At 46.7% G+C, this 25,795-nt stretch overlaps 1 protein-coding gene across 2 annotated transcripts in view; it reads left to right on the plus strand.

The window, feature by feature from the left end:
• The window catches only part of NTAN1 (N-terminal asparagine amidase), a 222,802-nt gene that overhangs the window by 99,500 nt on the left and 97,507 nt on the right, over positions 1-25,795 (plus strand). For both annotated transcript variants that reach the window (XM_063934359.1, XM_063934358.1), the window contains exons 4-6: positions 3,733-3,838; positions 11,030-11,103; positions 19,938-19,991. In XM_063934359.1, the coding sequence (XP_063790429.1) occupies positions 3,733-3,838; positions 11,030-11,103; positions 19,938-19,991 (234 nt within the window). The remainder of the gene's footprint in view (positions 1-3,732; positions 3,839-11,029; positions 11,104-19,937; positions 19,992-25,795) is intronic.

Raw genomic sequence — 25,795 nt, forward strand, 5'->3', positions numbered from 1 at the left:
CCAAGTCTGCTGCATGACGGGGCGGGCCTCCCTCTGGAGGACCCCAGGGTGGTAGGCCGACTTCTGCAGTCCGCCCAGGTATGGCTAAAGACCACTTCGGACACCTGATGCAGGAAGTGGTCTCACACGGGTACGCAATCTCTTTTTCAAGAGACGTCCCCCTCACCAGTTTTGCTCAATGGTTATCCCTTCGGATCTGTTAAAAGCACAAACTACATTTGGTTGTCCAATCCCTCCTGGATACAAGAGTGATAGTGCCGGTGCCTCTGTCTCAGAGAGGCAGGGGATACTATTCAATGCTGTTTCTAGTTCAGAAGCCGAATGGATCCTCACTGCCTATACTCAACCTCAAATCTTTGAACAAAGTTGTGAGGGTGTCCAAATTCCGTATGGAAACTCTGCACTCTATTGTACTGGCTTTGTAAGCCAAGGACTATATGGTATCCTTGGATATACAGGATGCTTACCTACACATACCTATTGCCATGTTGCATCAGCAATATCTGCGGTTTGCTTTTGGCAACCTTCATTATCAGTTCCAAGCCTTGGCTTTCGGACTGACCACGGCTCCTCGGATCTTCACCAAGGTCGTGGCGATCATGACAGCCCTTCTCCGCCGTCAGGGTATCAGGATCCTGCTGTATCTGGACAAATTGTTGATCCTGCAAACTCCCCAGAGGTCCTCCTCCGTCATCTGGGACTGACTGCCCATTTCCTACAAGCCCACAGGTGGCTCATCAACTGGATGAAATCCTCACTGGTCCCTGCTCAGAGCATGGTGCACCTGGGGGCATTACTGCACACACACAACCAACATTTGTTCTTGTCTCCAGACAAGGTCCTGAAACTTCAGGACAGAATCAGATGCTTCCTCTCTCGCCAGAGAGTGGCGATGCACTCGGCGATGCAAGTACTTGGCCTCATGGTGTCTGCTTTCGACATGCTAGAGTACGCTCCATTTCATTCCCGCCCTCCGCAGAGGTTACTCCTTTCCAAGTGGGACAGCCTGCCTCACCGGATCAGGTCTCAAATGATCTCCTTGACTCCGGAGGTTTGTCTGTCACTGAGTTGGTGACTACAGGACCACAATTGACCAGGGGTCGTCCCTTCTGGATCTCCAACTGGGTCCTCCTGATGACGGATGCCAGTCTGCGGGGTTGGGGGTGCTGTGTTGGAGCAACACTCTCTCCAGGGTCGGTGGACCAGGGAGGAATCCCTCCTCCCGATAAACATTCTGGAATTGCGGACAGTGTTCAATGCATTGACACTGGCCCTGCCTTTCGCACAGAGGCCTGTTCAAGTACATAAATCATCGGGGCGGCACTCGAAGCAGCATGGCAATGATGGAAGTGTCAAAAATTCTTCGATGTGTGGTACGCCATCTGCTATCAGTAGTGTTAATTTTGGGGGTCCTCAACTGGAAAGCGGACTTCCTGAGTCATCAGGACATACACGCCGGGGATTGGAGTCTTCATACGTAGGTCTTCCATCTCCTTACAGACAAGTGGGGTTACCAGATGTATACCTGATGGCGTCTTGACACAATCACAAGGTTTCCGGTCTTTGGAACAAGGACAAGGGATCCTCAAGCAGCGTTCATGGACGCACTGGCAATTCCGTGGAACTTTCGACTGCCATACCTGTTCCCTCCAGTGTCACTCCTGCCCAGGGTACAAAGGTAGTTCAAGCAAGAAGGAGGAATACTGCTTCTAGTCGCTCCAGCGTGCCCAGATGGCATTGGTTCTCAGACCTGCAGGGTCTCTCAATCGAGCGTCCTCTTCTACTTCCTCAACGCCCAGACCTCCTCGTTCAGGGCCCTTGTGTTTACCAGGACCTGGCCAGCCTGGCTTTGACGGCGTGGCTCTTGTAGCTTCACTCCTGAGGGCCAAAGGATTTTCGGAGGCGGTTATTCAAACTATGTTGAAGGCCCGCAAACCGGCTTCTGCATGGAATTATTATAGGGTCTGGAATTCTTACTTCACCTGGTGTGCTGCTAAGAATTACGATGCATACAAGTTTAGTACTTCCAGACTTCTGGCTTTTTTGCAACAAGGCCTGGATTTATGACTGGCCTCCCTCAAGGTTCACTGTGTGGTTTCAGCGAAAAATTGTATCTATTCCTGACGTTCATAAATTCACTCAGTGCGTACTACGGATTCAGCCTCCCTATGTCCCTCCTGTGGCTCCATGTCTGTTGTTCTTAATGCCATTCAGGAGTCTGCGTTTGAACCTCTTGAGTCTGTGGACCTTAAATGCCTTACGCTTAAGGTCATTTTTCTGTTGGCTATTGCCTCTGCTAGGAGGATATCAAACTTAGGCGCTTTGTCCTGTCGTCCACCCTTTCTGATTTTCACCGTGACCGGGCAGTTATCTACCTAAGGTGGTGCCATCTTTCCACCTTAACCACGAGATTGTGGTTCTGGCCATTATTTCTCCTGGTTTGTCCTCCAAAGAGTGGTGTTTGGATGTGGTACGGGCTGTCCGTATATATGTATATATTTATGTAGAAAGAACCGCCTCTATCAGGAGATCAGATTCTCTTTTTGTACTTTTTGGTTTTCACAAACGTGGCTGGCCTGCGAATAAGCAGACCTTGGCCAGATGGATTAGAATGGTGATTGCACAAGCTTATGCGCAGGCTGGACTCCCAGCTCCTGCTGCTATCAAGGCCCATTCTACTTGGTCTGTTGGACCTTCTTGGGCGGCCCGCCGTGGCGCGTCCGTTGAACAATTGTGCAAGGTGGCTGCGTGGTCCACAGTGAACACGTTCATCAGGTTCTATGCCTTTGATACTTCCGCCACCTAGGATGCTTCCTTTGGACGCCGGGCTCTTGTGCCCGCTACAGTGTGTCCCCTCCCATGAGGAACTGCTTTAGGACATCCCCGATGTTATTTCCTGTGGAATACCAGTGTACCCTGCTGCAGAAAAGGAATTTTATGGTAAGACTTACCATTGATAAATCGCTTTCTGCGAGGTACACTGGTTTCCACAGGGCGCCCACCCTGACGCACTTAGCTTCTTTGGGTTTGTGTGGCATTAGCCGCTAGTCCCTTCTCCTGTTGTGAGAATGTGGGTCTATGTGACTAACATCTACCGTCTCTCTTGCCTGCTACTGCATTGGACTGGTTAACAAAACTGAGCTCCAGTGCCTGGAACAGTCAAAGCTTTAGCCTGTTGGTGCCTCGGATCAAGATCCAACTCTACACCCTGATGTTATTCCCTGTGGAAACCAGTGTACCTCGCAGAAAGAGATTTAACAATGGTAAGTCTTACCATAAATCTCCTTTTTTTCAGCTAGGCTAGGCAAAGAAAACGGAGCTAATTGTATCCCTCCCTTTGGCTATTGACAGCTGTTTTCTATTTCTTGATAAACCAACGGTTGTTTGTTAAATCTCTCCTTAACAGAGCAGTTTACTAATAAAGTCGGTAAATACTGTGTCACGATATCCCTTTTACTGAGAAATTGTTATTATCTTTCCTGTTCCAGGAAAGCGAGTTCTTGTTTTGTAATGTTTTTAAATCATGTACTTAAATGTAATGTTAGTAAATGTTTCAATGTTCAGAAGTGTAGATCACATTTTAGATCAGGAAAAGTGATTCATTATTTTCTATTTTAACAAATTTTACACCATTACTATATAGCCTAATCCATGGAGGGGTGTGATTCTTGTAATGTTTTCATTTTTGCTTGTACTTAGCACAGTATACATAATCAATCTTGTTTTCTTTAGGAAGTGGAGCCACTTGTCTAGCTCACTGTGATGGATCGGATACTGAGAAGGAGGTGGCAGATATTTTACATTCAGTGAAGTCCTTATCACCAATCTCAGAGGGAAGGCAAGTGTTGCCCTGAATTACATAAGACCACATATATTTATTCACATTGTAGAGCATCATAAATTGTTATGGACATTGTCACCTAAATCCAATCCCAACGGCTGTTTCTGCATTTCATACAGCACCTTTCTCAAGGGCTGCCCTCTGTACAAGGACATAAATACCACCCTCAAATCACTGAACAGCCGAAAGCACAGACACCGCTACTGTCAGACATACAAGGCCTATATATAAACCTAACAATCATGTTGAAAACCATGTGATTACATGGCCCAATCACAGCCAAGTAAAGATCGTTCAATAGCAGTACAAAGAAGCTGATATGTGACAAGGAATATCTTAGAAGTGACCAAATGGCTGCAGTATCATAGCAATTGCTGAAGATTATAAATAGTGTTTTGCAGTTGTTAAGAGATAGAAATGATAGCATAGGAAAACATATATTCATTTTGAATTAAGGGTGACAGGTAAACTATGAAAATACAAAACATGTAATAGAACAACCAATTAAATAAATGCAGATGGAAAAACTGACAATGTTCTATAAAGTGTCAGTAAAAATAACAATTGCTAACAATGTAAATAAACATTATTAAATCAAAATGTATAAGTTTCTCTGGAACACTGATATACAAATTGACAAGTATGGCATGACAAAATACATTTTTATAAAAACCAACAAGACAAGTTTAAGTTTTCATTAAGACGCTCTGGGGTGTATTCAATTATAGTCCGAACTGCCGTCTTGCTGGAAAGGCGGCAGTTTCCGACTTTTTTAGAATGAATCGTAATTCGACCTATTCAATGGGTCGGCAATTCTGACTTGTCGGAAAACACGTGGATTGGTGGATTACTTGCGGACCCACGTATTTTGTCAGATTTAGCGGCCAAATCCGACAGCTTTTAGCCTAGTTTCCGACGATGTCAATCCGACTTTAAAAAAGCCATTCTCGGTAACGGCCAAAACCAGTCGGATTTGGCAGCTGATTGAATAGTGAACTGTCGGATCATCTCCGTCAGAGAATACCAACCAACCAGCTCCTAACTGTCATTTTTCAAACACATCCTGTAGCATGGCAGTAGGGAAGCTGATTGGCTGGTGCTTTGCTTTATCACTCTTTTTCTCCGGCAGGGTCCACAGGTTATCCACAGGATAACATTGGGATAGGATGGAGCGACAGCGGATTGGCACCAAACGATCACAAGCTTTCTGGCCTCCCAGGATGCAACGGGCTCGTCCATATAATCCCGCCCACCGACTCAGTCAAATCAGTTTTTTGTTTGGTGCGGCAGGAGCTGGGCCATGGTCACAGGGCTGCTGTTTTTTGGCAGCCCTAAGCTTTATTTGATTTATTTTTATAGTCTTACTATGTTTTCTGAGTGATCTTTCCTAACAGCATCTTACACGCATATTGGAAAGAGTCGCTCCAACAGTGCTGTCTCGACAGGCGTCTGTGTCGGATGTAACTAGCAGGTCCAGCAGACGTTACCAGGCTGTGGCCGGAGCACGGGGAGAAGGTAAGGCATCGGTTCCGCTTAGAAGGGGAATACGGACACAGCCGCACTGTTTGGGAGGAGACTACCAAACAGTAGCTGACGCGCCGCCCCCACAGGTGCTCCAGCGCTAGGCCTTAGGGATCAGTAGGCGCCAGGATTAGTTTGACGCTGCAACCCCTAGGGTTGATGTCAGCGGTGGGGAGTCAGACGCTCTCCTGGTCACCCCTCCCCCCCAGTTCATTACCAGTTACCGTGCGTCTCCCGCCATGAACTGATTGTATCAGACGCTACCACGAGGGGACTCTGTCGCAGCATAGGCGCTGCGTCTGTATACACTAAAGTTTACCGCTAGAAGACCAGGTCGCAGACATGAGCGTCTGCATGCACTAACGTTCACTGAGCGTCTGCGTCCACTAAAAGTACCGGAGCGGCAGTGTACACTAGTAGCGTCTGGATCCACTCAGCGTTTGCTAACGTATTGATCGATCCAGGAAGTGGGGTGAGTCTTCCTGTATCCCACTCTACAGAGTAAGGGTTAAACAGCACTAAATTTCTATCTACTTTTTGTCAGTACGAATAGTTAAGTTTAGTGCCTATTGCATATGAGTTGATGTACAATACTGTGGTTTTCTCTGCAATTGCGTCTGAATACATTAAAATAACTGTATAGGACAGAATACAGTAGATGTACTCCTACATACTTGAAATGTGTTCGTAGTTGATAATATGCTCATATGACAAATATATGACTAATATATAACATGTGACTGACTGCTAGTGTGATTGCTGACTTTATATATGTTTGTCAGTGTTTTCTTCTGAACCTCAATGCTGGTGCTTGGGTTGTGGTCAGATTGATATCACTTTTATACATGTAAAGTGTTTTCAGTCACAAATTGTGTAGTATACTGTGAAAAAGCTGATTGTTTATCATGTCTTCGAGCGACAAAGGTGACAAGGTTACATTAACAGTAACACCAACACTCATAACATGTTTATCCTGCAAGGTGGGGTTATCAACTCAAACTCTGGCACACGATGGGTTATGTGCAAATTGTTTTGCATTTCAGCAGATTGCAAGGCAGATCCCTGTTCAACGACAAGTAGATCCACCTTGGGCCGTGTTTGCACAAACTTTATCCAGTATAGCTGACAGGTTGGTCCCTGCAGCTTCAACCTCAGGAATATGGTACACTATTAACACATACATGCAGCTCCCATTTTATGGTATAGTCCCTACAGCTTCTACTAATCAACAAGCTGATAAACCAATGGTAAATATATCATCAAATTCACAGGCTACACAGGCAACAGATGATGACTCCATATACTCTACTTCACCATATGAGGAACAAATGGAGGGCTTCAGCTCAGAGGACATGCTGAGTTAATTGGAGCAATGAAGGCTATTCTGTCTCTAGAAGATTCAGCTGAGCCAGTAATTAAAACTAAGGCACCTGTGTTTAAACGTCTCAAAACAGTCAGGGTTGAGTTTCCAGGTACAGAGGAACTGACAAAAATTATGGAGGAACCTTGGGCTATGCCCAATAAGAAATATAGAATTCCAAAAAAATGGGAATCTTACTACCCTTTTCCAACTGGGGACTGTTTAAAAAAGAAGTGCCTCCTAAGGTAGATACGCACGTCATTCGATTAGTGCGAAATTCTACTTTGCCATCTACGTCATTAAATGATGTCACAGACAGAAGAGTTGATGGTTTTTTGAAAAACATATTTTCTCTGTCAGGGGCAGTCATAAGTCCAGCTATGGCCTCAGCCTGGATGGCAAAAGTGGTAGTGGAATGGGCTGAAGAACTGGAAAATGGGCTCTGAGCACCTACTATAGCCCATATGAAACAGGCTGCGCTATTCCTAGAGGAAGCAGCAATGGTTATGGGTACAATTGCTTCTAAAGCATCAGCTTTAACGGTAGCTGCTCACAGTGCAATCTGGCTACGTACATGGAAAGCTGATTCAGAATCCAAAAAGGTTCTGGAAGCTTTGCCTTTTGTTGGGAACATTCTTTTTGGTAAGGAACTAACATATTCTGGAGTCAGAAGCTGAATCCAAAAAGGTCAGGTTTCCTGTCAGTTATAACCCTAAGCCTAAGGGTTCGGGATTTCGGCCATTTCGTGGCAAGGTAAAACAAAAGGTAAAAATGAATCAAAGCAAACCCAGTACAATAAGTCTGGTAAAGCAAAGAAGCAATGGGCCACTAGAGGGCCAGCTTCCAAACCAGAACAGAAACCATCAGCCTGATGTTGCGGGCTTCGACTTGGGGGACTCCAAGGTAGGGGGCCATCGTCTTCAGTTTGCACACAAGAAGTGGTTTCTCAGGGTTATGTTTTCCCTTTCAAGAAGCAGCCTTCTTGAAGGTTTTTTTGCACCTGCCCGTCTCATATAGAGACAAAGGCCAGAGCACTGCAAGAAGCAGTTCAGAAATTGCTTCAGTCAGGGGTAATTATTCCAGTACCCCCGGCACAACGGGGGCAGGGTTTTTACTCCAACCTATTTTTGGTCCAGAAGCCAAATGGGTCATTTCGGCCCATCCTCAATCTCAAAATGTTAAACAAATACATTTGGGTCCCAAGGTTCCACATGGAGACATTACGCTCCATAGTTTTGGCCATGGAACCAGGGGATTACATGGTATCTCTGGATATACAGGATGCTTACCTGCATGTGCCAATAGCATTGTCCCATCAGTGTTACCTCAGGTTCGCTATCCTCCAACAACATTTTCAATTCCAGGCATTACCCTTTGGGTTAGCCACAGCCCCCAGAGTATTTACCAAGATCATGGTGGTTATGGCAGCTTATCTCTGCAAGCAGGGGATAATGATTTTTCCATACCTCAACGATCTTTTAATCCTGGCACAATCCCAGGAATTGCTCTTGAGCCATCTCCAACAGACAATAACTTGTCTACAGAAACACGGATGGCTCATAAATTGGGCAAAGTCGTCTCTGATTCCGTCACAGCGGATGATTCACTTAGGGGCTGTTTTGGATTCAAGTCTGCAGAAAATATTTTTACCTCGGGAAAAAATATCCAAAGTGCAGTTGATTCAGAAATTATTTCACAGTCAAACAATATCAGTTCACACGGCAATGCGAGTGATGGGGTTGATGGTGTCAACATTCGACATGGTGGAATATGCACAGTTCCACTCAAGACCTTTGCAACAACTGATTCTGACCAGATGGAATGGAATACATCAGACAATAAAGAAACAAATGATGGTACTTCCAGTAAAGGTAAAAAGGTCATTAGCCTGGTGGCTACAGACATCCCATCTAGACAAGGGAAGACCATTTTGGATATCCGATTGGGAGATCCTGACAACGGATGCCAGTCTTCAGGGCTGGGGAGCAGTGTCCGGAAATTGTGGTTCCAGGGACAATGGACCACAGAAGAAAGTTGCCTGCCAATAAATCTGTTGGAACTCCGGGGCATATACATGGCGCTGATTCAGGCAAAGGACATTCTGCAAGGAAAACCAGTCCAGATCCGCTCGGACAATGCAACGGCAGTAGCGTACCTCAACCATCAGGGAGGAACTCGCAGCCAAAGAGCAATGAAGGAGGTAAGTCACATACTAAAGTGGGCAGAACTCCATCTTCCCGCATTGTCTGCAGTGTTCGTTCCAGGAGTCCAAAACTGGGAAGCGGACTTTCTCAGTCGACACACCATTCGAGCAACCGAATGGGCTCTACACCCGGAAGTATTTCAGACTCTAGTGGACAGGTGGGGGTTGACAGAGATAGATCTCATGGCGTCCAGTCTGAACAACAAAGTTCCGGCATACGGGTCAAGAACAAAAGACCCCAGAGCGATCCTTGTGGACGCACTGTCAGTGAAATGGGAATTTCATCTGGCATATTGTTTCCTCCAATCTCCCTGCTACCCAGGGTGGTGAGGAAAATAAAGCAAGCAAAAGGTGCTGTGATTCTCATAGCTCCGGCTTGGCCCAGAAGGCATTGGTACATAGATCTGCAGAGAATGTCGATGGATGCTCCATTTCTGCTCCCTCAACATCCAGATCTACTAATGCAGGGTCCTTGTTATCACAGGCATCTGGATCAGCTGTCTTTGACGGCGTGGCTGTTGAAACCTCTATCCTGAAGTCAAGAGGTTTTTCACAACAGCTCGCATTTATCACCGAATAGGGCAAGCCTATATTCATTGGTGCAGTGAAAGAAGTATGGATCCGAGATCTTTCAGAGTATCCAGAATCTTTGATTTCCTTCAGGCAGGAATGGATAAGGGTTTGAAGGTGGCTTCCTTGAGAGTTCAAGTTTCAGCATGGACTGTATGGTTTCAAAAGAAAATTGGCAATTTACAGGAAGTGCGTACTTTTTTCCAGGGAATGCTGCGCATTCAACCACCTTTTGTTCCTCCTGCAGTGCCTTGGGATTTAAGTCTGGTTCTCAAAGCCCTTCAGGGGGCTCCGTTTGAACCACTTAAGAAAGTGGATCTTAAATGGTTGACAGCTAAAGTACTCTTTCTACTGACTATGACATCAGCTAGAAGAGTATCAGATTTAGGAGCGCTGTCGTGTAAGTCTCCTTTTCTGGATGCTCGAGTGGAACAGACAATAGGCAAACTTGTGCAGTCGTACAGATAGGTAACAGTACATCAAATTATGGATAATCTGAATCAGGTGCCAACCAGGTCAGATGGCTTTTTAAGGTACATTATGCCGCACTTTAGATTGGTTACCTGTGCCAGCCTGTAGAGTCATGACGATGCAAGAAGGATCTGTGGTTTTGTGCTGTTGTCTCCATATCCTCACCCTACCATCTGCATGGTGTTATTGAAAATATGATTAGTCAAATCACATGCACTGTTGTTGCAATGGCCAACAATCATTCCACGCTCAAGGACCATCAGATCCAGAACCAGAGTGATGCGCTTCATTAGTCTCTGCATATCTTCGCCTTTCTTTTCTTTCACAGATTGAGACAAGCTGAAGTCAGGAACATCAAATCACGCCTATCTACATCGCAAATTTTGCCTCGCACCCCATAGAGGTGCGCAGGAAATCTTGCAATTACTGGGCTGCTGTAAAAGGGCCTAAACATGCGCAGCCAGGAATTGAAATGATGCCTGGAGCACTTTGTGCTGAATTGAGGTGTCCTCTTAGAAACTCACACACAGTATAGAAAAAGGTGTCTAGATATAGTACAATTATCACATGGTACAAAGAGCTCGGCAGCCTAAACTAGCAGAGTGCAGTAATACTGACTTGTAATATGGATAGAAGAGTCAACTTGAAAGGCAGTATAGTAAATTATTAGAAGTACTGTGGACACACAACTATATATAACTAGCGCGTCGGGTATGGTATGCCGGTGGTCAGCATACTGGTGCCAGGTTCCTGGCTGCCGGAATGCTGGCAGGGAGTGAGCACAACGTAGCCCATTGCGGGCTCAGTGGCTCACTGCGCTCGCCACAGGTTCTATTCCCCCTGTCGTGGACACCCACAAGTGGCAATAGCCACTGTTAGCCGGAATTCCAGCTGTCGGCATTGTCAGTGGTCGGGATTCCGGCGTCTGTATCCTGACCGCCATGATCCCGACTGCCGGCAATGTAAACGCATCCCACACTAGTTGTGCACCTCTATCTGATTACTGGACTAATTATATATTTGAAGTACTAAGCTTTACAAGGTAAATACATCTCTCCAACAGGCTGGAATTGCACATAGTTGGAGGATTCCATGATCAGCGACAGCTGTCACAGAAACTTTCACATCAGCTTCTTAGTAAGTTACCTAATTGTAAGTAATATAACTGTTAATGATGGCTTTGTTATTATTTATTTATTTATTTATTACCAGTTATTTATATAGCGCACACATATTCCGCAGCGCTTTACAGAGAATATTTTGGCCATTCACATCAGTCCATTCACATCAGTCCCTGCCCCAGTGGAGCTTACAATCTATATTCCCTATCACATGTACACACAGACACATTCACGCTAGGGTTAATTTTGTTGGGAGCCAATTAACCTGCCAGTATATTTTTGGGATTGTGGGAGGAAACCGGAGTACCCGGAGGAAACCCACGCAAGTACGGGGAGAATATACAAACTCCGCACAGTTAGGGCCATGGTGAGAATCGAACCCATGACCTCAGTGCTGTGAAGCAGTAATGCTAACCATTACACCATCCGTACTGCCCGTTCTGTAGTGATCCACAAACATATTATACCTAATATATAATACTTGTATTTACAGTATTTTTGAGGATGAGTCTCCCTTGCTCTTAGCACTTAAAGGGTTAAATACCATAGTCAAACAATTATTCTGTTTTGTTTTCTTTTATATTTAACAAATCCCCCCCGAATTGGTTGTGATGATATACAGACAACGCATTAGCTAGGCTGTCTCAGAGTAGTGTTGAGTAGGATTGTATAGGTGTACAATTAAAGGTTCCAGTATGAATGGTTGACAATGTTAAGGTCGACCACTAATGGTTGACATTGACATGGTCGACATCGCCAAATGGTCGACACATGAAAGGTCGACACATGAAAAGTCGACATGGATTTTTGGACTGGTTTTTTTTTTGTGTGTCATTTTTTCCGTAACATGACCAGGAACACCAATTAGTGTACCGCGTCCCCTTGCATAGCTCGCTTTGCTCACTTTGCTGCGGGTAAGGTGCCTCGCTCCGCTACCGATGCGCTCGGCACAGGTTACCGTCCCCAATCGTAGTCCACGTGGATGGTAAAGTATGAATAAGTTAAAAATCTAATTTTTTGTTAAAAAAGCCATGTCGACCTTTTCATGTGGCGACCTTTCACATGTTGACCATATGTCAATGTTGACCATTAGTGGTCAGCCTAATGTGTCGACCTTAACACTGTTGACCATCTGAACGGATACCCAATTAAATGCCAAATGTACAAAAACATTAATGTGAGAAAATTGTTTCACATGGACTTACATCATCACCATCATCATCATCACCACCACCACCACCACCACCACCACCACCACCACCACTAATCCAGCTACAAGTTTTTGGGTTGAGCATTAACCGTGCATTATATTGCATGAAAATTAATGTGGACTTCTCTACAAGTGGCACACACATATTGTAATCCCACTGATCAAGTGTTTTTCTGCTCTTTTAAATAGGTAATATTTGGCCTCTTTGGATCTGTTCTGAAACATGCAGAGAAATGTTCAGCTGGTGTTTTATATTTTTGTGTTTGCTGGGCTGATCATTGGAAAAAACCTCTAACCGCAGTGGTTTTCAGCCAGCTGAGAAGTTTCTGCCTGACACTGGATGAGATATACTAAGAAAGAAAAGTACCAGCCAACCAGCTCCTTACTGCCATTCCTCAAACACAGCCCAAACACTGTAACATGGCAGTTAGGAGCAGATTGACTGTACTTTATCTCTCTCCAGTCTGTCCTTTGCCCCCTTTTCTCTATCGTCCTAGTGGATGCTGGGGTTCCTGAAAGGACCATGGGGAATAGCGGCTCCGCAGGAGACAGGGCACAAAAAGTAAAGCTTTAGGATCAGGTGGTGTGCACTGGCTCCTCCCCCTATGACCCTCCTCCAAGCCTCAGTTAGATTTTTGTGCCCGGCCGAGAAGGGTGCAATCTAGGTGGCTCTCCTAAAGAGCTGCTTAGAAAAGTTTAGCTTAGGTTTTTTATTTTACAGTGAGTCCTGCTGGCAACAGGATCACTGCAACGAGGGACTTAGGGGAGAAGAAGTGAACTCACCTGCGTGCAGGATGGATTGGCTTCTTTGGCTACTGGACATTAGCTCCAGAGGGACGATCACAGGTACAGCCTGGATGGTCACCGGAGCCTCGCCGCCGGCCCCCTTGCAGATGCTGAAACAAGAAGAGGTCCAGAATCGGCGGCATGAAGACTCCTCAGTCTTCTTAAGGTAGCGCACAGCACTGCAGCTGTGCGCCATTTCCTCTCAGCACACTTCACACGGCAGTCACTGAGGGTGCAGGGCGCTGGAAGGGGGGCGCCCTGGGAGGCAATGAAAACCTATTTTTTGGCTAAAAATACCTCACATATAGCCTCCGGGGGCTATATGGAGATATTTAACCCCTGCCAGAATCCGTTAAGAGCGGGAGACGAGGCCGCCGAAAAAGGGGCGGGGCCTATCTCCTCAGCACACAGCGCCATTTTCCCTCACAGAAAGGCTGGAGGGAAGGCTCCCAGGCTCTCCCCTGCACTGCACTACAGAAACAGGGTTAAAACAGAGAGGGGGGGCACTAATTTGGCGTTAGAAATATATAAAAAAGATGCTATAAGGGAAAACACTTATATAAGGTTGTCCCTATATAATTATAGCGTTTTTGGTGTGTGCTGACAAACTCTCCCTCTGTCTCTCCAAAGGGCTAGTAGGTCCTGTCCTCTATCAGAGCATTCCCTGTGTGTGTGCTGTGTGTCGGTACGTGTGTGTCGACATGTATGAGGACGATGTTGGTGAGGAGGCGGAGCAATTGCCTGTAATGGTGATGTCACTCTCTAGGGAGTCGACACCGGAATGGATGGCTTATTTAGGGAATTACGTGATAATGTCAACACGCGGCAAGGTCGGTTGACGACATGAGACGGCCGACAAACAATTAGTACAGGTCCAGACGTCTCAAAAACACCGTCAGGGGGTTTAAAACGCCCGTTTACTTTAGTCGGTCGACACAGACACAGACAGGGACACTGAATCCAGTGTCGACGGTGAATAAACAAACGTATTCCTTATTAGGGCCACACGTTAAGGGCAATGAAGGAGGTGTTACATATTTCTGATACTACAAGTACCACAAAAGAGGGTATTATGTGGGATGTGAAAAAACTACCGTAGTTTTTCCTGAATCAGATAAATTAAATGAAGTGTGTGATGATGTGTGGGTTCCCCCCGATAGAAAATATGGGCGGTATACCCTTTCCCGCCAGAAGTTAGGGCGCGTTGGGAAACACCCCTTAGGGTGGATAAGGCGCTCACACGCTTATCAGAACAAGTGGCGGTACCGTCTATAGATAGGGCCGTCCTCAAGGAGCCAGCTGACAGGAGGCTGGAAAATATCATAAAAAGTATATACACACATACTGGTGTTATACTGCGACCAGCGATCGCCTCAGCCTGGATGTGCAGAGCTGGGGTGGCTTGGTCGGATTCCCTGACTAAAAATATTGATACCCTTGACAGGGACAGTATTTTATTGACTATAGAGCATTTAAAGGATGCATTTCTATATATGCGAGATGCACAGAGGGATATTTGCACTCTGGCATCAAGAGTAAGTGCGATGTCCATATCTGCCAGAAGATGTTTATGGACACGACAGTGGTCAGGTGATGCAGATTCCAAACGGCACAAAGGTGTATTGCCGTATAAAGGAAGAGGAGTTATTTGGGGTCGGTCCATCGGACCTGGTGGCCACGGCAACTGCTGGAAAATCCACCGTTTTTTACCCTAAGTCACATCTCTGCAGAAAAAGACACCGTCTTTTCAGCTTCAGTCCTTTCGTCCCTATAAGAGTCATATCTGCCCAGGGATAGAGGAAAGGGAAGAAGACTGCAGCAGGCAGCCCATTCCCAGGAACAGAAGCGTTCCACCGCTTCTGACAAGCTCTCAGCATGACGCTGAGACCGTACAGGACCCCTGGATCCTACAAGTAGTATCCCAGGGGTACAGATTGGAATGTCGAGACGTTTCCCCTGCGCAGGCTCCTGAAGTCTGCTTTACCAAGGTCTCCCTCCGACAAGGAGGCAGTATGGGAAAAAATTCACGAGCTGTATTCCCAGCAGGTGATAATTAAATTACCCCTCCTACAACAAGAAAAGGGGTATTATTCCACACTATATTGTGGTACTGAAGCCAGAAGGCTAGGTGAGACCTATTCTAAATCTTAAAAAATTTGAACACTTACAAAGGTTCAAATCAAGATGGAGTCACTCAGAGCAGTGATAACGAACCGGGAAGAAGGGGACTATATGTTGTCCCGAGACATCAGGGATGCTTACCTCCATGTCCCAAATTTGCCCTTATCACTAAGGGTACCTCAGGTTCGTGGTACAGAACTGTCACTATCAGTTTCAGACGCTGCCGTTTGGATTGTCCACGGCACCCCGGGTCTTTACCAAGGTAATGGCCGAAATGATGGTTCTTCTTCGAAGAAAAGGCGTCTTAATTATCCCTTACTTGGACGATCTCCTGATAAGGGCAAAGTCCAGGGAACAGTTGGAGGTCGGAGTAGCACTATCTCGGATACTGTTACAACAGCAGGGGTGGATTCTAAATATTCCATAATCGCAGCTGATCCCGACAACAAGTCTCCTGTGCTTAGGGATGATTCTGGACACAGTCCAGAAAAAGGTGTTTCTCCCGGAAGAGAAAGCCAGGGAGTTATCCGAGCTAGTCAGGAACCTCCTAAAATCAGTGCATCATTGCACAAGGGCCATGGTAAAAAAATGGTGACTTCCTTCGAAGCAATTCCAGTCGGCAGATTTCATGCAAGAACTTTTCAGTGGGATCTGCTGGACAAATCGTCCGGATCGCATCTTCAGATGCATCAGCGGATAACCCTATATCCAAGGACAAGGGTGTCTCTCCTGTGGTGGTTACAGAGTGCTCATCTTCTAGAGGGCCGCAGATTCGGCATTCAGTTTTGGATGTTGGTGACCACGGAGGCCAGCCCGAGAGGCTGGGGAGCAGTCACACAAGGAAAAAATTTCCAGGGAGTGTGATCAAGTCTGGAGACTTTTCTCCACATAAATATAGCTAAGGGTAAATTTATAATGCTCTAAGCTTAGCAAGACCTCTGCTTCAAGGTCAGCCGGTATTGATCCAGTGGGAAAAACATCACGGCAGTCGCCCACGTAAATAGACAGGGCGGCACAAGAAGCAGGAGGGCAGTGGCTAAAACTGCAAGGACTTTTCGCTGGGCGGAAAATCATGTGATAGCACTGTCAGCAGTGTTTCATTCCGGGAATGGAAACTGGGAAGCAGACTTCCTCAGTAGGCACGACCTCCACCCGGCAGAGTGGGAACTTCATGGGGAAGTTTTCCACATGATTGTAAACCGTTGGGAATTACCAAAGGTGGACATGATGGCGTCCCGTCTGAACAAAAAAGGGACAGGTATTGCGCCAGGTTAAGAGACCCTCAGGCAATAGCTGTGGACGTTCTGGTAACACCGTGGGTGTACCAGTCGGTGTATGTGTTCCATCCTCTGCTTTTCATACCTAAGGTACTGAGAATTATAAGACGTAGAGGAGTAAGAACTATACTCATGGCTCCGGATTGGCCAAGAAGGACTTGGTACCCGGAACTTCAAGAGATGCTCACAGAGGACTTATGGCCTCTGCCGCTAAGAAGGGACTTGTTTCAGCAAGTACCATGTCTGTTCCAAGACTTACCGCAGCTGCGTTTGACGGCATGGCGGTGGAACGCCGGATCCTAAGGGAAAAGGCATTCAGGAAGAGGTCATTCCTACCCTGGTCAAAGCCAGAAAGGAGGTGACCGCACAACATTATCACCACATGTGGCGAAAATATGTTGCGTGGTGTGAGGCCAGGAAGGCCCCACGAAGAAATTTCAACTCGGTCGATTCCTGCATTTCCTGCAAACAGGAGTGTCTATGGGCCTCAAATTGGGATCCATTAAGGTTCAAATTTCGGCCCTGTCGATTTTTCTTCCAGAAAGAATTGGCTTCAGTTCCTGAAGTCCAGAAGTTTGTCAAGGGAGTATTGCATATACAACCCCCTTTTGTGCCTCCAGTGGCACTGTGGGATCTCAACGTAGTTCTGGGATTCCTCAAAACACATTGGTTTAAAACCAGTCAAATCTGTGGATTTGAAGCATCTCACATGAAAAGTGAACATGCTCTTGGACCTCGCCTGGACCAGGCGAGTGTCAAATTGGTGGTTTTTTTCTCAAAAAAGCCCATATCTGTTTGTCCATTCGGACAGGGCAGAGCTGCGGACTCGTCCCCAGTTCTCTCCCTAAGGTGGTGTCAGTGTTTCACCTGAACCAGCTTATTGTGGTGTCTTGCGCCTACTAGGGACTTGGAGGACTCCAAGTTGCTAGATGTGGTCAGGGCCCTGAAAATATAGGTTCCAGGACGGCTGGAGTCAGGAAAACTGACTTGCTGTTATCCTGTATGCACCCAACAAACTGGGTGCTCTTGCTTCTAAGCAGACTTTTGCTAGTTGGATGTGTAATACAATTCAGCTTGCACATTCTGTGGCAGGCCTGCCACAGCCAAAATATGTAAATGCCCATTCCACAAGGAAGGTGGGCTCATCTTGGGCGGCTGCCCGAGGGGTCTCGGCTTTACAACTTTGCCGAGCGGCTATTTAGTCAGGGGCAAACACGTTTGTAAAATCCTACAAATTTGATAACCTGGCTAAGGAGGACCTGGAGTTCTCTCATTCGGTGCTGCAGAGTCATCCGCACTCTCCCGCCCGTTTGGGAGCTTTGGTATAATCCCCATGGTCCTTTCAGGAACCCCAGCATCCACTAGGACGATAGAGAAAATAAGAATTTACTTACCGATAATTCTATTTCTCGGAGTCCGTAGTGGATGCTGGGCGCCCATCCCAAGTGCGGATTATCTGCAATACTTGTACATAGTTACAAAAATCGGGTTATTATTGTTGTGAGCCATCTTTCAGAGGCTCCGCTGTTATCATACTGTTAACTGGGTTCAGATCACAGGTTGTACAGTGTGATTGGTGTGGCTGGTATGAGTCTTACCCGGGATTCATAAATCCTTCCTTATTGTGTACGCTCGTCCGGGCACAGTATCCTAACTGAGGCTTGGAGGAGGGTCATAGGGGGAGGAGCCAGTGCACACCACCTGATCCTAAAGCTTTACTTTTTGTGCCCTGTCTCCTGCGGAGCCGCTATTCCCCATGGTCCTTTCAGGAACCCCAGCATCCACTACGGACTCCGAGAAATAGAATTATCGGTAAGTAAATTCTTATTTATTCCCCCCCCCCCCCCCCAAATGTTAGAAATAATGACACCTGTACCTCCAAGAACTCGGCTGAACACAGCACATACGGGTTTAGTATGAAATACCTACAATCAAAATCCCGACAACCATTGACTGACGGTCAAAATCCTTGCATTTAAAATGTCGACAGGTCAAAAATTCGACCCCATTTTTGTAATTGTTTTTTGTTGTGTATGTCGACATGGACACTTTCAGTGTACCGCGTCCCCTTGCATGGCTCGCACTTTGGGCGCAGTGCCCCGCTGTGATCGCCGCACTATTATATTTCACCTCCAGGTGCACTGGGATGGTAAAGTATGAACAAGTTTGTTTCAATGAAAAACTCATGTCGACTTTTTGACCTGTTGATATTTTAAATGTCGCTATTTTGAACTTGCCGGGATTTTGACCGTCTGTCAATGGTTGTCGGGATTTTGAGCTTCGGGATTTTGATTGTAGGTAAATTGACCGCATCCCGCACATACACTCACCTTACCCCTTTTTTAATGAATACAATTATAAAAATGATTACGTGTGCATATGCATCATTTCGCAGTGCCTGCATTTGCCACTTACGACTCCAAGGTGGGCGGGATGGGGAATGGTGGGGAAACGTCGATACAACCAATGTAAAGGCTCATTGATACGAAATACGAGCTGGTGATGATAATGGGACTCACCCATTCATTCAGATAGTATAACTGATGTGGATTTGATCCAGTAGCGTGATTACAATGTAATGAACACTTGCTTTTAAAATCTAAAGCGTATTTACTACTCCACTTGGAAAGATGAAGACTGCGCACATGATTTTTTTTAATGGGGACCTTAACATACGAAAATGTGTATTTGCTTAGGTACGTTGCCCACAGCAGTCAATACGCTCCTAGCTGTCATTTATCTAGTACACTTTATAAATATATAGCTGGCAGCTTATTGGTTGCTATGGGCAACTTCTCACTTGTCCTCTTTAGAATGTTTGATGTCCCTCTAATTATCTACAGCTTTCATTTACTGTACGAATTGCGTAAGCCTACAATGTTTTGCCCATCTTTTGTACTCGCAGCAAAACCACGCCTCTTCTCTGTGAGTACTGAGCCTTGTTGTGTGCAGCGGGAGGGTGGCACACAACATGGCACAGTACTCACAGGGAAGAGTACCCCCAATGCACCCCCCCCTCCCCCCCCCCCCCCCTTCACCATGGATGCATTAACATTTACACTTAGCAGTTTGTGTCCGCGTCTGCATGGAGCCCATAATGTTTATTCTGCCAATAGACGCACAGAGCACAACTAAACACCAGAAGCTAGGAAAACTGTAAGCCACTTCCTTCTGTTTACTTACAGATTGTTATGTATGTGGTGGAAATCATTCCAATGGTACCGATTACTTAGCAAAGTTAGTGTTATAAGGAAACTATCACCACTGCATAGCAGTACAAATTGTCCTGGACCTTATTATTATTATTATTATTATTATTACTACTCTTCCCCCTCCCGGCCATCTGTTCATCTGTTTGTTGTTGTTTAATACTATTTACATAAAAAGTGATGCTCTGTTCTTATGGTTACAGCCAGACTAATGTCATTATCTGTTACTAAACCTTTTTTATTGCAGAGATTTTTGACAAACAACCAGAAGAGGTACATCTTGTCACATTTTGTGTCACAGGTAAGTGGATTGCACATATTTGTAAGAGTTCCTTTAAGTCAATGCTATATCCATTTGTAAGCTTTGTATGGAGCACTCTTCTCTTATCTACAGAATCCTTGGCAACAGATTCTATCAGTCTTAAGGTGGGTACACACTGGTAGATATATCTGCCGATCAATTGATCGGCAGATATATCTATTGACGGATCGGGCAGTGTGTTGAGCATACACACGGCCCGATCCGTCGGGGACTGACGTCATGAACTGGACGGGCGTGTACACATGCCCACCCAGTTCAGCTGTCAATCACCGCCGGCTGCCGCAGCATGTGTACGGGCGTACACACACAGCGATGCGCCAATATATCGGTAGATATATAGGCCGTCGGCTGTGCTGCGGGGCCAACGCGATAAGTCTGTGAACGACGGAGTTCACAGACGTATCGCCCGTACACACTGGCCGACGGACCCGCGATATATCGGCCGTTCAAGAGAACGTGTCCCCAGCCCACCTTTAGGCTGGGGACACACTTGCCGACAGAGTTTTGGCTATACAAATGATTAGAAAAATGCAAAGAAGATATTTTTAACATAGTATTTGTATTTATCATATACTTTATACAGTCAAAACTCTGGCACAAACGTTGGTATGACAGGAAAGGCTCTGCCTCACCCCACCGCATGTCACTGCTATATATATATCGGCTGCAGAGTCCATTGATTATGATGTAACAAGTGTGCAGACATATTCCAATGGGGTTTGTTGACCAGGCATATCGGGCGGATGATTGGTAAATGTGTATGCACAAGATCGTCAGGGTATAAAACTTGCCAATTGTTACATCGTTTAGCGGGTTGGCAGGACGGTTGATCCGTTGGCCAAGTATGTACCCAGCTTTACACTATTATTGTCTGTTGCCCCCCCCTTCCCACCCACAGCACATCACCCCACTCTCCTCACAGCACAGTGCCCCTTACAGCATAGCACCTCTCTCCCCTCACAGCATAATGTTCCTCTCCCTTCACAGCACCCCACTTCTCTCACCCATCACAGTACAGGCACATGAATACGGACTGTATGACCTGATGTAGGATGGAGTCTGACTCTCACTCTGGAACAAACACTGTGAGGTGTGACCCTCGAGCTCTGCAGAGGCACATGGGAGGCTCTGCTACTTCTAGTGCAGAATGAGCTTCTCCACATGCGCATAAGGTGATTCTTCCGCTAAGCTCTAATCATGGTAGCCTCCGTCTGGCTCAGCAATCAGTATAAGCTGGTCAGACTGCCCGGCTGTGGGGAACAATGGAACGGCCCAACCACTGCCCCTATGCTTTCCTAGATGCACCTAGATATTTGCCTTTAGTCAAAAAAATAACATGCACTGAAATGGTGTTCAGATTGCTCCTCCCCTCTATGTCCCCTCCCACAGGCAGTTTAGAAAAAAGTGCCCACAGGAAAGGATGCGCATCTCTGCAGCTCCAGAGAGTTTTCTTCAGTTTATTTTCAATCTTTATTATTTTTGGTATGCTGTTTGGGCATCAGCATACCTGAGAGTTGGTGGGAAAGGGCGGGTCACAGGCCTTGCGAGGTGTCCGAGCTACTTCCCCGCTGCAGGACCACCATCCTTAGAGGTTATTGTACAGCGGGGCACTGCGCCTTGGCGGTCGCAATCACTGCACACCACACACCCCTAACACTAGCCTGAAGGTGATGACAGTGGTGAGTACAAACTGGGGTCCCCGCTAGGGGGTCCCCCGGTTCAAGGTGCGGCTGACACGCAGGGGAGGCATACGGGACCCTCCTGGGGAGGACCCGTTATAGCCCCCTGTGTACACTGGCTAGCTGTGGCTTAAACTAACACTTGTGTGATGTTTTTAAGCTATTTGGGAAACATTGGGTGGGTGGGGGGGGGGCGGAGCTACCGCAGAGCGGGGCCAGCGGCATTTTGGCACCTTCCTCTGCTTACAGCTTACAGCTACAGCAGCAGGCACACACAGCTCCTCCAGACACTCGGGAAACGCTGGAAAACTGGTACAGGGTGTAGCAAAGGGGGAGAGCCGCTATTGTACACAATCTGTTTCCTATAAAGGACCGTAATCATAGGTGTTTCAGTGTGATAGAACAGCTTACAGCCTCACTGGGGCTGTGTAGCTGCGGTGTGCTGGTCTCTTTCTCTGTCTCCCTCTCACATACAGTAGGGTCAGGCTTGCTAATTTATTAATTGTCTGTGTGTGTGTGTGTGTGTGTATACGTAAGTGTGATTTGCTGTGACCATAGTAAAACATAAATTATGCAGTGTATGTCACACCAGATTCTCCCCCTCAACATCTGATTCTGTATCTTATGAACAATGCAGCCAATCTTCATAACTCAGTGAGGGGGCTGGGGGGGAGTGTCATGAGCCTTCTTGGCAAAACTATGATGTCTGATATGTCATCACAACTTACTGCTAAAGCTCAAAAAACTCAGCTACTACAGCAGCCTATTGCAGACCTAGCTACCAGGGCAGATGTTACACAGTCCCCCCTCTCTAACTCAGGACCACAAAAGCGTGGTTTACCTGCTCTATTCTCTGATTCAGATGATGAGATACAGGAGGACGGGGAGGACTTGGATCCCATTAGTGGGGATGCCACTTCTGCTCAGGGTATTGAACCCTTCATTCTGGCTATACGGGACGGGCTAAAACTCCCTCTAGGGGACGCTGTATAGCAGCAGTCGTTTTTCTTTACACAGAACAAACCTAATGTCACTTTCTCTTACGTCCTAGAGGATGCTGGGGACTCCGTAAGGACCAAGGGATAGACGGGCTCCGCAGGAGACATGGGCACTTTAAGAAAGACTTTAGGTATGGGTGTGCACTGGCTCCTCCCTCTATGCCCCTCCTCCAGACCTCAGTTTACTACTGTGCCCAGAGGAGACTGGGTGCATTACAGGGAGCTCTCCTGAGTTTCCTGAAAGAAAGTATTTTGTTAGGTTTTTTATTTTCAGGGAGCCTGTTGGCAACAGACTCCCTGCATCGTGGGACTGAGGAGAGAGAAGCAGACCTACTTCTGTGAGTTTCAAGGCTCTGCTTCTTAGGCTACTGGACACCATTAGCTCCAGAGGGATCGGTACGCAGGTCTCACCCTCGCCGTCCGTCCCAGAGCCGCACCGCCGTCCTCCTCGCAGAGCCGGAAGATAGAAGCCGGGTGAGTATGAGAAGTAAGAAGACTTCAGAGGCGGCAGAAGACTTCAGATCTTCACTGAGGTAACGCACAGCAGTAAAGCTGTGCGCCATTGCTCCCACACAGCACACACAGGCAGACACTGTAAGGGTGCAGGGCGCAGGGGGGGGCGCCCTGGGCAGCAATAAACCTTGTTTTCTGGCAAAAGTATATATATACAGCTGGGCACTGTATATATAAAGAGCCCCAGCCAGGTTTTTTACATATTTGAGCAGGACAGAAGCCCGCCGCTGAGGGGGCGGGGCTTCTTCCTCAGCACTCACCAGTGCCATTTTCTCCACAGCACAGCGCTGAGAGGAAGCTCCCTGGACTCTCCCCTGCTTATTCACGGTGAAAGAGGGTTTTAAAGAAGGGGGGGGGGGGCACATATTTGGCGCAATATACAGATTACAGCGCTATCTAGGTAAACATATTGTGTTTTTTCCTGGGTCATATAGCGCTGGGTGTGTGCTGGCATACTCTCTCTCTGTCTCTCCAAAGGGCCTTGTGGTGGAATTGTCTTCAGATAAGAGGATTCCCTGAGTGTGTGGTGTGTTGGTACGCGTGTGTCGACATGTCTGAGGTAGAAGGCTTTCCGGGGGAGGAGGAGGAGAAAATGAATGTGGTGTCTCCGTCGACAACGCCGACACCTGACTGGATGGATATGTGGAATGTTTTAAGTGCTAATGTAAATTTATTGCACAAAAGATTAGACAAAGCGGAAGCTAGGGAACAGCCAGGGAATCTACCCATGTCTGTCTCTATGTCGCAGGGACCTTCGGGGTCTCAAAAGCGCCCACTATCCCAAATAGTAGACACAGATACCGACACGGATTCTGACTCCAGTGTCGACTACGATGATGCAAAGTTACAGCCAAAATTGGCTAAATGTATTCGATATATGATTATTGCAATAAAGGATGTTTTGCATATCACAAAGGAACAACACGAGGGTACACATGTATAAGGAAAAGAAACCTGAAGTAACCTTTCCTCCCTCACATGAGCTGAACGAGTTATGTGAAAAAGCTTGGGAATCTCCAGACAAAAAACTGCAGATTCCCAAAAGGATTCTTATGGCGTAGCCTTTCCCGCCAAAGGACAGGATACGGTGGGAATCCTCCCCTAGAATGGACAAAGCGTTGACACGCTTATCCAAGAAGGTAGCGCTGCCATCCCAAGATACGGCTACCCTCAGGGATCCTGCTGATCGCAAGCAGGAGGTTACCTTGAAGTCCATTTACACGCATTCGGGTACCTTACTCAGACCGGCTATTGCGTCGGCCTGGGTGTGTAGCGCTGTAGCAGCATGGACGGATACCTTATCAGCGGAAATTGAAACCCTGGATAAGGATACCATCTTATTGACCCTAAGACATATAAAAGATGCTGTCTTATATATGAGAGATGCTCAAAGAGACATTGGTCTATTGGGTTCTAGAATCAACGCTATGTCGATTTCTGCTAGACGAGTCCTATGGATCCAGCAATGGACAGGTGATGCCGACTCAAAAAGGCATATGGAGGGTTTACCTTACAAGGGTGAGGAATTGTTTGGAGAAGGTCTCTCGGACCTGGTCTCCACAGCTACAGCTGGTAAATCCAATTTTTTGCCTTATATTCCCTCACAGCCTAAGAAAGCGCAACATTATCAGATGTAGTCCTTTCGGTCACAGAGAAACAAGAAAGTACGAGGTGCGTCCTTTCTTGCCAGAGGTAAGGGCAGAGGAAAGAAGCTGCACAACACAGCTAGTTCCCCAGAACAGAAGTCCTCCTCCGGCCTCTACAAAATCCACCGCATGACGCTGGGGCTCCGCTACGGGAGTCCGCCCCAGTGGGGGCACGTCTTCGACTTTTCAGCCTCATCTGGGTTCACTCACAGGTGGATCCCTGGGCAGTAGAAATTGTTTCTCAGGGTTACAAGCTGGAATTCGAAGAGGTGCCTCCTCGCCGGTTTTTCAAATCGGCCCTGCCAGCTTCTCCCTCAGAAAGGGAGTTAGTGTTAAATGCAATTCACAAATTGTATCTTCAACAGTTGGTGGTCAAGGTTCCCCTACTGCAACAAGGGAGGGGATATTACTCAACCCTGTTTGTAGTCCCGAAACTGGACGGTTCGGTCAGACCCATTTTAAATTTTAAATCCCTGAACCTATACTTGAAAAGGTTCAAGTTCAAGATGGAATCGCTAAGAGCGGTCATCGCCAGCCTGGAAGGGGGGGATTTTATGGTATCCCTAGACATAAAGGATGCATACCTTCATGTTCCAATATATCCACCTCATCAGGCGTACCTGAGATTTGCGGTACAGGATTGTCATTACCAATTTCAGATGTTGCCGTTTGGGCTTTCCACGGCCCCGTGGATTTTTACCAAGGTAATGGCGGAAATGATGGTGCTCCTGCGCAAGCAGGGGGTCACGATTATCCCGTACTTGGACGATCTCCTCATAAAAGCGAGATCAAGAGAGCAGTTGCTGAGCAGCGTGTCACTTTCGCTGAGAGTGTTACAGCAACACGGCTGGATTCTCAATATCCCGAATTCGCAGCTGGTTCCTACGACTCGTCTGACCTTCTTGGGCATGATTCTGGATACGGACCAGAAAAGGGTTTATCTTCCA

This window comes from Pseudophryne corroboree, chromosome 7 (genome assembly GCF_028390025.1).
Source record: "Pseudophryne corroboree isolate aPseCor3 chromosome 7, aPseCor3.hap2, whole genome shotgun sequence".
Classification (NCBI taxonomy): Eukaryota; Metazoa; Chordata; class Amphibia; order Anura; family Myobatrachidae; genus Pseudophryne; species Pseudophryne corroboree.